The following is a 12,053-nucleotide window of genomic DNA, read 5'->3' as shown; positions in this document are numbered from 1 at the left end:
CTTTACTAAATTTGTCTAACGCGGCCGTTCACAAGCACATGAAATTGGACGGAATAACTTCGAGCTTGATTTATAAGTTTCTTAGCTTCTTACAAAACGAAATGCGCGAATCAAACCTCAAAGTAGAGATCCCTTTTGAAACGCTTTGTTACTGGCATCGAAAGGTGTGCTGTTTACAAGAAATTAAAGGACAGAAGATCATGGTATAAAAAGGATGAAACAACTCAATCCACTTTGGCCTTCGACTATTGTCACCAATAAACGGTTATGTCGTCTGTTTGGTGAGATTTCAAAGGGATCGTTTATTTAGAGGGTTTTCCCAACAACAATACTAAGGTAAATTCTGAAGTGTATTATGATTAGCTGGACAAATTGACTGATGCACTTAAATAGAATGGCCAGAATTGATTAATAGAAAAGTTGTCAAAGGGATCGTTTATTTAGAGGGTTTTCCCAACAACAATACTAAGGTAAATTCTGAAGTGTATTAGCGGGACAAATTGACTGATGCACTTAAATAGAATGGCCAGAATTGATCAATAGAAAAGTTGTAGTGTTTCACCCTCCTCTATCGACCAACAAAAACCAACATCTGATGAGTCGACGTTACGAGTTTTCGAGAAATAGGTTCTGCCACGGCGAATATTGATATACGACGACATTGACATAATTCAGCGAATTAAGAGACAGCGGCTGCGCTGGCTAGGTCATTTCGTACGTATGGACGAAAACACTCCAGCTTTGAAAGTATTCGACTCAACACAGGGGAAGCAGAGGAAGGCGAAGACCTCCACTCCGTTGGAAAGACCAGGTGGAGAGGACCTGACCTCGCTTGAAATATGCAATTGGCGCCTCGAAGCGAAGAGAAGAACGATTGGCGTGCTGTTGTTAACTCGGCTATAATCACTTAAGCGGTGTCTACGCCAGTAAAAAAGAAGTGTTTCTCACGGATACATGATGTTTGAAGAAAGGTTGAAAGGTTTTGCAGACCACATTCTCCAGACTTGGCTCCTCGGACTATTACTTATTCCGGTCTTTTTTTCATCATTAACTTCAAAAACCACTTGGACCAGTTTTTTCACCTGCAAGGATTTATGAGCATGAAATCAATTTCTTGATCGAAAGATCGCAAAACCGGGTTTTAATTACAATATGAACATGAAATTACTTAGTTAACGAGCCAACAATTGTTTTTGTTCGTTTTCAATAACTCCAAGTCAGATTCCTACGATTTTATGACTTTTACACTGCTCACTATGGTTTAACCTCCACATTCAGCGGCTTTGTTTGGAAGCCTTGCGGAAAAAACTTCAATCATCATTTATATTTGTTAGCTTTTGGAGTCCAAATTTAAAAGAACCACGAAAATATTCATATATATCCATATATATATATTATATTTATGATTCTAACTCTTTAATAAGCTCCATGCTCTGAGCGACGTACGAAAATAGGTTTTTCATTTTAATGCGCTCACGTTTTTCGGCTCTAATTACGTTTATGGCTCAACAAGATTAATGCACGACACAAACACGCATAGTCATACTCACACACATAGCGAGCAACAACAGCAAGCGCCATAAAATAYTTGCAGTCCGGTGTTGGAGTTTTATGCCCTTTTACAATCGGCAAACGGCGATTTCCTCATCAGCGGCGCGGACAGCCAACACACGCAGACCCGTGAGGCATGGTGCAACTTCAGTGCTGGCACTGTCTTCACAAGTATAGGTGGGCAACATGTAAATAAAGCGGCGCTGCTCAGAAAATGTCGAACAAAAACCATAACAAGACATTTGCATGTCGAAAAATGGTGTGCAATACATTTGCCTATATGTGTGTGTGTTTGTATGAATTTTTATGTTTGACTTAAACTAAAGTTTTTCTTCTTCTTGTTCCCCCAAATCCGCAAGTGTAGTGTGCAACAAAGCGTGAAACAAATTAAGCGCTGTTGAGCTGTGTTTTGCGAGCTTTTTCCTTTATTTTCGAGCATAAATTTTGTACTTTTTGCTCCACTGCTTTCAGCGCTCCTCACCAAACGCTGAAGGTGGTGTTGGCATATTTTGTTTTTTTTTTCTTTTCTGTCTCAGTACTGGGTCAGCGTGCAACAAATGCCGTTCGCTGGCCAAATATGGATTAGCTTGGCGCTGGTTGACAGCTTCAGAAAAACTGTGAAAAGTAAACGGCTAGCGTTGGTGCGACGAAGAATTGTCCTTCGCGAATGCAAATCACATTAGGCAAACCTTAACACTGCCTATGAGATATTAGCTAGCACAATTTGGAGAGTGGCGAATCGAACACAGCTCTCTGTCAGTATTACTGGTAATAATCTTTCAACCAGAATGTACATTTACAAAGGCTGCTCAAAATATTTAGAGCTAATAAATTCTCTTGTCACCGGCGTAAACTTCTACAGATTTAAAAGAGCATCGTTGCAACACAAACGCGGCATTCGAAGCTTTAGCCGTTCTAGCTTCGCTTCCCAGCGAGCGGAAATGCACTTCCGTTCTAGAGGTGTGCAACATAGGCCGCCAAGCCACACAGTCACACAGCAACATCAACGCAACTACATTCTATCTGTTTCACATATCCGCATGCTGAGCGCTTCGTGGTGCCTGAGAATCAACATTGTGGCACAACAAAAGGGGCTCAGCGGCAAACATGCTGTATACGCACACTGATTTCTGGATTTGTTACAGTTTACGCTGTGCGTTGTTGCCTTTGTAGCGTCATAAGCGCTATGAAACATTTGTTGCCAAGGCCGGAGGGGGGTAAACAATGTGATGCAGTTTTTTCCTATGAACCAATACCAGTTGGCAAAACTTCACCAAGCGTTAATACTGCACACTCACACACAGCCACACACACACACCTCGTCATGGGCTTAGCTGTCAACAACCACCTACACACATACAATAAACAAAACGGAGCCGCTGTTAGGGCTCAACAAATGATTCCAAAAGTTAAATCGGTCTTTGTCTGGTTTGTTGTTGTTTCTGTGTTGATTTTGGGTTCGTTCATTCGCCCCAATTCGTGGCAGCGTTGCGCATCGCTGCACTTGTGTTACGGAGCCGAGCTCTCGCTTACCGCTGTTGCAGACTAATTTCGGTTTCGTTTACCAATGTGCGTTGCCTTATTCTCTGAATTTTAAGCACTGCGTTATCCGGTGAAGTTTTGAGCATTTTGAGCGAAGTGGGGTTTTACAGTCCTCGTCATTGGTCTAGTGCTAGAACGTAAGACGCCAATGGAGATCCAACTCGGTCCCATTCCGATGTAAGCGCGACAAAGATGCCTCTCGGGCTAGCTCATTGGCAATTTGCTAGCGATTGACCAGGCACCCAAACGAACCTGATGAAGAAAATCTTGACTACTTTTGAAACCTTCTTAAAGACAATTTCCCTCCTACCTTCCCTACTAGTTTCGACCCTTCCGTGAAAAAGCAGACCACGTCCCTTCGTAAACCCAACCATTCTTGAGCCTTAGAGCGCACTTCGCAGCAATACACCAGCCCGCAATGTCCACTTGTGCTATGTTTAATATGGCATTAAGTGTCACTGTTGGTGTAGACCGTAGTGTACCAGAGATGCCGTAATTAAAAAAAAAAATCAGTTATGAAATTACAAAAAGATGAAAAAAGCTTTGGCTCCCCAGGCGCCTTCTGCAAAATGCTCTTTTCTGTTTAGGCTTCAAGATTTTTATTTTCCCAATAATAAACCGTTTTATGTCATCAGCTGCGCCGCCATTTATTCATTAACGGTAAAGCGTGGCAGATTCCCAATTTCCCGTATTTGTATGTGCAACATGTACTTTGGTGCAAGCTGTTGGTACTTAACTTTCCTCATAGAGATTGCGCTTAACTAGCTCTTCATCACTGCCAGTGCCATCGGCTGCACCAGAAGAAACGAAGAAACAACAAAAACAGACATTCGTCGTGCGTCTTCGGGAGCTTTGGTCACGGCGCTACTTGGGCTGTCGCTTAGACGTGCACGTGCAGTTGGCTAATGCATAAATTAATAATAAGTTGACGACGCTAGCGGCTACAACAACAACATCAATAAAAAAGGTAACAGCAATGCGCATAGCTTAATGACAGCCGAGCGTGCAACATGCCGCCGTGTTTCGCCAACAGCAGCAGCATCATCAGCGGCAATTGCTAATGTCTCCCCAGAGATGATGATGGCATTGTTGGCGTTGCACAGCGGCGACACAATTGGCGCTATGGTGGCATGTGGCAGTTGTCGATAATTTCGCTTTCGACTCATACATCACTTCAACTCTTCTTCCACCAATTTTTTTTTTCTCTAATGCAATACTTGCAACGTGTGCAACACGCGCTTGCCACATTGTTCATAGCTAATTTTTTTCGCTAACTTAACTTCGCTAACGTGCCACCGCTGGCGATCATGCATCATCATTAGAAATTAATATTGTGTACTTGCATGGTTGTTGCAATCAGCAGCAGTGTTCCCTTGTTGACGCGGCTTTGAGGCAATCGCCGTTGCTTGTGTTTTGATACGTCCTTTATTGTTTACTGATTTATTTCGAATGACAAGTTGTTCTTGGGGTTGCGGTGAAAGTATGGGATGGGGAGTAGAAAATTAATGAGTTTCAGGGAATCTATTGACTGTAATGAATTCGAAGCCAAGCAATTAACTATAATTGCCCGTGCTGAAGTGGCTTTGAATAATAAGAGGTGTGCGGCAAAGCTGATTAACCAAAGAAGGAAGTGCGCTGCAGTTCACCGTTTTAAGCTTTAAGAAATCAGTTTAAGCTATAAAAGTAACTTCCTGTGCTTTACACAAGATTAATTTATATATACATAAGTACACACACACACACATAATTACATACTTGCCCCAAATATAGCTCTGTGCTGGCCTGAGCTCCACATGCGGCGATTACACAACCGATTAAATTACATGTGACTTTCCTTTCGAAATTTCGTTCGAATATTGAAAGTTGTTGTTGTGCGACCGAATATTCAAAGTCCTTGTCATCGCTTAATAAGACGGCGTTCAGGCGGGTAACTATTGTTTTGGTGGTGTTCATTGAGATCACATGAGACGACAACTTTAGTGCGACAATTTTCTGAATTTTTTCTCTCAAATGTTTGCACGTTTCCTATGCGCGACGAACAAATATATTTTTGATTGATATTATAATACTTGTAGGACTGAGTCGCTTTAAAAAAAAAATTGTTTGCACCAATCGTTAGAACTTTTTAAAAACTTTCAAAATAGTCTCCTTCTCGCGATATCCAAGCATTGAGGGCGTCACGGAAGGTATTCTCCGGAAGAGCATTGAGAGCTGAGGTGTATGCTGCTTGGATCCCCTCTGTCATCTCAAAATGCTTGCCTTTCATCGGTCCTTTCAGGCAAGGAAACAAGCAAAAAAGGCCTGAGGGGCCACATCTGGGAAGTAGGGCGGCTGCGGAAGCGTTGGGATGTCGGCCTTGGCTAGGTAGCTGTTCACAAGAAAGGCGGTGTGAGCCAGGGTGTTGTCGTTTGAGTCTCTTGAGGACTTCTACGTAAAACTTGGCGATGTCGGTTTGTCCAGGAGGAACAAATTCATGGTGGACGATACTTTTGATGTCAAAACGACAATGAGCACCGTTTTCACTTTGGATTTGCTCATTCTTTCCTTTTTCATCAGCGACTTCTTCCTTACCCTCCATAAAAGCCTGGTGCCGCGGCTTTCTAAAGCGACATCTGGGTAAGCCTGCTGGATCATATCAAATGTATCTGTGGCAGATTTACCTAGTTTCACACAGAATTTAACCGCGTACTTCAGCTCTAACGAACGCTGCATTTCCGGCTTGCTCCACTCACAGAAACACGTCGCGCGAAAATGTTTGTTCTGACTCTCCAGGTGCTCGGAGACAACTGACCAGCCGTCATTCGTTGCCTAGGAACACTCTCTACGCATACGCTCCGAAGTACATTTGCGGCGGAGATAACCTACAACTAATACTTTCCGGAGAAACACTGTACTGATAAAGCTATAACTTTTTTATGCAGTAATAGTGGCATAGCTTTAGACATTAATCCATGTCAAACTTTGTGGAGATAACTTGTCAAATAAATAAGTTTCCTATACAAGAAATGGATTTCGATCGGTCAGTTTACATAGCAACCACAGTATATCCTACAAAGTACCGATTTCAACGGTTACAACAAATGAGCATTTTTTATTGACAAAAGGACGTGCGTATTATTTCAGATCGATATCTCAAAAAATGAGGGACGGGTTCGCGTTCGGAAGAAAATCATATTTTACAACATAACAATTTTATATTGGACCCATCACCATCTGTGAAAATGGCCACGAGAAATGTGACGTTCAAGCGTTAAAAAAGTTTACGATTTAATATTAGCGACATTCCCTTTCCGAGCGTTAAGCAATTTAAATGTACGCTCTCACGCTTTAAAACAAATCAGTACCTGAACGAATTACTGCCGCTACCGGCTCGAATATCGGAATCAAAACAAAACCATAAATACGAGTATTATTTGTTTACCTGCCTCTGCCATCATATTCTTCGTTGAGTTGGCCAGACGACCGAGAGACTTGCTCAAGTTTCGTTAGCTTTGCGCTCGCGTACGCTCCGCGGCGCCGCTCTTTTGCGAGCGCACAAATCGTTTGCCGCACTGCTCGACTAGTAACTCGCTGAAGGCACGTTAGTAGCAAACGGTCATTGTGGAATTAAACAAGTGTTACGGAAACGCTAAGCGATATTGGATTGATTCATTGAAGTGTTGAAGAAATCARGCGAAAATAACAAATAAATAAATTTGTGCTCGAGATAAGGCCAATCAGAATTTAATTATAGAAAGTACATACGTTCGAGGAAAGTCTCAAAGTAAGCGTCTATGCAATCGGTGAATCAAATCAAACACACACACGCATATTTATGTACGTTAAAATTTAAAGTTGCGAGTGCGAAATGTGAGCAAAAATTGTAAAGGGAATTTAAATTCACAAAAAGTGTTTAAAATTACAAAAGTGAAATAGCTGCGAATACGCGCAAGCAAAATGTGTGTGGCTTAGTGTGAAATTGACAAGCTCAAACGCTTCAAGGTTGCCCATGGATACTATATATGTATGTACCTTCGAGTACGTGTGTCCGCTCGTTTGCGGATATGAGTGTGCAGTCGCCACAGCTGTCAGGATATGTGGCGTGAACGCTTTGTTTGTTATTTGTTGTTGGTTTTCGTTGCCGTACAACGGACACTTGCTGTTTCCATTGCAAACATTAAACATTATCGCTGGTAATCTCAAAAGTGACGCCAAGCACTGACAGCTCAATGCAAGCCTCAACACGTTCTTAAGGACATTGCAACGCAACAAGGACATGCTCAAGGAAAATCGATAAATTTAAAGCAAAATAGTTTAAAGCTGAAAATTTAATGGCAAAATTAAATAATGAAAATATAAGTTCGTTGTTGTGTAAATTATATTCATAAAGTTATCCTATATGAAAATTATGTTTTTACGAAATTTTTTAATCCTGCATTTATTTCGTTATTTTTGATTTTAAGTCCAAAATAATTAAATTTTAAATTTTTTTGAGAGTTGTTGTTCTGTTCACATTTTATTTTCACAATTTAGCGATTTTTTGCTCGCCAATATTCTGATAATTATATATTTTTAATCAAGAAAGCGTTTAGTTTCTGCTGCGAAATTTCGCATTTGAAACTTCTGCGCACCCAACCTTTATTAACTAGGGGCGTTCGCAATAGATAACGACTTTGAGGCTTTGCTGGCGTCATTCACGCGTCTCATCGTGAATCATGCGCTAACTAACGGACTTCATAAGTATTCCAATGGAAGCAGAACACTAAAACAACAGCAAGGCAACGGCAAAGCCGAAAAACTAATCTAAATTGACAACCTGGCTATTGTATAATTATTAACTACATTAAAACCAACAACAACTACAAACCTTGCGCAACTACTTCATCGCACTGTTTTTGTGTAGTAACTTTTTTGGAAACAATTTCGATTGCTTTTTGTGTTCAGTGAATAGAAAAATAACTGCATAAATATTTTTTACGAAAATTCCATTTTTATTTCCAAACTCGATTTGATTTTGTGTCTGATTTTTGTGAAAATTTTTGTTTGTTCTCTTTTATTCGTGAAGCGGTGCATAAATTCTATACCAAATCGACCATCATACGACAACAATAGACATAAGCAATACAACAACAACCGCAATAACCCATTTAAATACAAAGTCGGGCGGTCTGACTGACGTAGTAGACCCACGATTACACCGAAATTAGAGAATGTCATTGAAGCTGAAATAAAATGTTTGTGAGAAACCTGACCACAAGTGTTAGTGTAAAATTTTGTGCTAAGAAATTATATATGTGTGTCTGCGGACAGGAAAAAAATTTGTGTGCTCCGAAAGTGAACCGTATCGAGCGACCCAGCGATTACGTATCGAACGAACGACGATTCACCCTTTATATGTAAAACCCAACTAAACATAATTACTTGAAACAAAAGTAAAGTGCTTCGATATCACAGCTATGACTGAAGAAAATAATAGCAAAAACGCCAATAAGAACAGCCAGAAGGTGGACGACAGTGGCGGCGGTGGTGGTGTCTGTATGAATAGCCGCCTAGGTGAGACATACACCGATGCGGTGACCATGAAGCTAAATGCTGGGCTGGAAGTAAATAAGAAGCTGGCGCCCATACTCACCATCAACTCCGACACGGAGGAGGGCTTCCTTTCGACGTCGCCGGACAGTAACCAGGGCGAGCAATCGCTTCATGGCAAATGCAATGGCAGCAGTAGCACCACACTAAACGCCACTACGGGATCGACAAACGCAGTGGTGCCGATGCCACCGCCCGTTTGTCTCTGCACGAATCCGGAGAACTGTGTGACGTTGAAGGAAATTTTGGATTCATTCAAATCACCGCTGTCCGAGGAGCAGGCCTGGGCGCTGCTGTACCAATTCATGGTGCTCTATCGGCAGGTGGCTGCTGCTGGGCACAGGCACATCTTCAACGATCTGGAGATACCAGAGGGTATTGAGAATTTGAACTTGCATCGCGACGGTGCAGTGCATTGCTCGTGGTCCGATGAGGAACGCAAAGAGAGGGAGCAGAAAATACAGCAACAGCAGCAGCACAAAAAAGCTGCTGAAGAACATGAGGCGGTCACGGAGACGCATGGTAAGTATTAGTTAATAATATTTGGTGAAGCGGACAAAGTGTTTTGAGTCTGGAAATAAGCTTCTATTTATTTATATCATTCTGTTCGGTGATTTCGTGGCCTTGAATATTTTTAAGAATTTAGTACAATTAAGAAAATGTCAATCGGAAAATGTGCCCGATCGTATTTTTGAGAGGCTTCTTGGCGGTACCTTAGATCTCGAGACCTAAACTTTTTTAAGGCGAAGTCATTCCAACCAAACAAAATACATTGAATAAAGGTGTAGTGCATATCCACCTTTAAGTGCAGAATATTAAAGAAGCTCTGTAAATTCCGTCAAAGCTCATTCGAATCTAATGACGAATGCTTTTTATATTCATTCGTTTACTTTCCACCATAACGGGTCAACAATATTTTTTATTGTTTCTATCACCGCCCATTTTCAGCGTGATGTTGTTGTTGTGGTTGTATTGATTTAGAAAGACACCTTATTGCTGGATGCGACTGACTTGAAAAGAGAGAGTTTTCTGGCACCGCGTGATGCATGAAATTTTGATAACACACCAATGCCAATTGCCAGCTGCCAGCTTCACCGTCTTTCGGAATTTTTACTTCTCCCAATTCGTTTTTCTTTTTTTGGTTTTTTTCGCTGTGTGTGTGTGTGTGTGTAGATTTGTGTGTTTTGGGTGCCAAATTCATTTGCTTGTTGGGGGCACACGAAACGGTGTTGGCCGCACTGCGACCGGACTTTGGTGGCTAAGGTCATTAGTTTCTTCAGCGCCCCAACAACGGGCGAACAAGCAGCAGCATGCCAAAAGCCAACAACAACAAGTCAAGCAGCAACAAATTGTTACTACTGACCCAGACAACTCAGCAAAGCAAACAAATACTCCGTACGAAAGAGAAACCAACAACAGCAAACACCGTCAGCTCCTCACATACACGTGTGTGTGTTTGTATTTAGAAACGGCGACAGCAAAAGCGGCAGCGACAGCTTAGCACCGCTAATCCGCCAGACTGCAGTTGCACAAGTAAGCCTGCACGGCGCGGCCTAAGCTAGCGTGTTCAATGGTGACAACAACAGCAACAACAACCGCACCGACAACTGGCCGCGCATGTGTGAACATATTATTCATACATTGTGGTTGGTTGTTCTGCATATATCTCCTATTTATGGTTGCTATTGCTGTTGTTGTTGTCCGCTGGATAATTTGAGTACCGGTTAAAGGTTGACCGGCTGGCTAACCACTCGGATTGTTGTTGTACGCTCGCGCCACTTGTTGCCTGTCGCTTATCAATTGTTGACTTAACGGACGCTAGAGTTTGTGGACCGCTGCGGCTAGCGGCTTAGTAGCATAGGTTAGTTATGAAGCGATCTTACTAGCTTCTTCTGAGGTGTGCTGGCTACTTGTTGGCTAGTCGGCGGTTTAATTGGAGCTGCATTTTCCGTTTTTGACTTTCCGAGTGAAAATGAAAGCAACAAATTTGAGGTATGTAAGTACCGTTTCTAGTTACAGGTCTGCAGGTACTTCGGCTGCCAAGAAAACCTTCACTTTCGCTTTGTGGATTTTAGTAATTTCAGTTGCTTAGTTGTTATTGTTGCTGTCGATAGATTTGATGGTGTGCATCATTTTTGTGTTATAATTTCAGCATTGCATAGAAGCTTCATTAGCTGCTTAAACGTTTTTTTGTTTTTGTTTTTACAATTTCATTGTAATTATTTTTATGCGCGCGTGTGAGTGTATGCGTGTGCAGTGGATATGTGTTTGTTGTGAAATTTATGCGAAAATGTGAACCGGAAAAACGAAATTCGGTGGGCTCATTATGTCTGCCCAAAAACAAGTCGCATTAACGTCCACGGTTTTCTCTTTTCTTTGAGGAAATAGAAAAAATCAATGCGTGTGTGTGTGTATGCTATACATGTACAAGTGCGGATATGCCTTCAATATAAGCTTGGATCACCAATGGTTTAGGAGATATTAAGTCTGATGCTCAAGCACGAAATTTTGTTGTTATAAAGCCAACTCCGCGCGAACAGCAACACTTTCTTCTAGCTTTTTATCAAACAACGTTTAATTTCCATAGACGTCATAAATATGTAGTTTATAAATTTTATTTCTAAATAACTCTCGAGAGGGCTAATTGCGTTTACCGATTATATTTGTGCTCGTTTATCCGCTCCCAAAAGTAACACCATTACACTTGTTAATTTTAGCTGATCGAAACGCCTGTCAAGATCTCACAGTTTGTGTTCACGGCACAGCCTCAATGCAGTTCAAAAACGCTTATTGTTACTTCACCTAGCGCGAGACCCTGAGAAAACCCAACAGTTTCGGCCGTTCTTTGTTCTGCCGCACTTTCAAAGCCCAACAAAAGAAACAATCGGCAGCAGCTAGAAGATTCATTCGCTTGAAGTTTTCCTGCGCTCGTACTAATAAGCTCGGATGTATGTGTGTGTGCTAAGTGCATCGCTTAAAGGTTGAGAGTTTTGATTTATTACCGTATGGAAAGTCGTGTGGCGTGCAATCCTGCTCTGAGCTTGGTGGGAGTTTCCCAATTCTTACTTTTTAACACCTTTCTTTTTAGTTTAATAAAAAATGATTTTTACTTTTGGCTTAAGGCACCACAGTCTTGCTTTATTGGTGTGCTAGAATTTTTATTGAATATTTTCGAATTTGTTGCTTGACGCTGAGCGTAATTTCCCAGTCTTTTCAATATTTGTGAAAATTGTTCGTTGAGAAACCATTTTCAACTTCTTAAGATGCGACCGGAAGCCGCTGGCCTTTTTGTTACAAATACTATAATCAATGTTGATTAATTACAGCGGCCTCTTCGGCACTTGTTGCTCACTTTGTTGGCCGATTCCTCTAGTTGTGTTGCGCTTTACGCG

General features: G+C 41.5%; 1 protein-coding gene across 4 annotated transcripts in view; it reads left to right on the top strand.

Moving 5' to 3' along the window:
* The first annotated feature begins 6,699 nt into the window (after positions 1-6,699).
* LOC108965794 (protein spire) overlaps positions 6,700-12,053 on the top strand; it is a 79,567-nt gene continuing 74,213 nt past the window's right edge. For 2 of the 4 annotated variants that reach the window (XM_018928415.1, XM_018928412.1), the window contains exon 1: positions 7,917-9,183. In XM_018928415.1, coding sequence (XP_018783960.1) covers positions 8,529-9,183 — 655 coding nt within the window. In that variant the 5' untranslated portion in view covers positions 7,917-8,528. Of the gene's footprint in view, positions 6,910-7,916; positions 9,184-12,053 lie in introns of those variants that run through there. The other 2 variants (XM_018928413.1, XM_018928414.1) reach the window with 2 other exon arrangements.

This window comes from Bactrocera latifrons, unplaced genomic scaffold (assembly GCF_001853355.1).
Source record: "Bactrocera latifrons isolate USDA-ARS-PBARC rearing strain unplaced genomic scaffold, ASM185335v1 scaffold_149, whole genome shotgun sequence".
NCBI classification, from domain to species: Eukaryota; Metazoa; Arthropoda; class Insecta; order Diptera; family Tephritidae; genus Bactrocera; species Bactrocera latifrons.
Note: the sequence above shows the minus strand (reverse complement) of the source record. Positions and strands in the feature narration are given on the sequence as shown.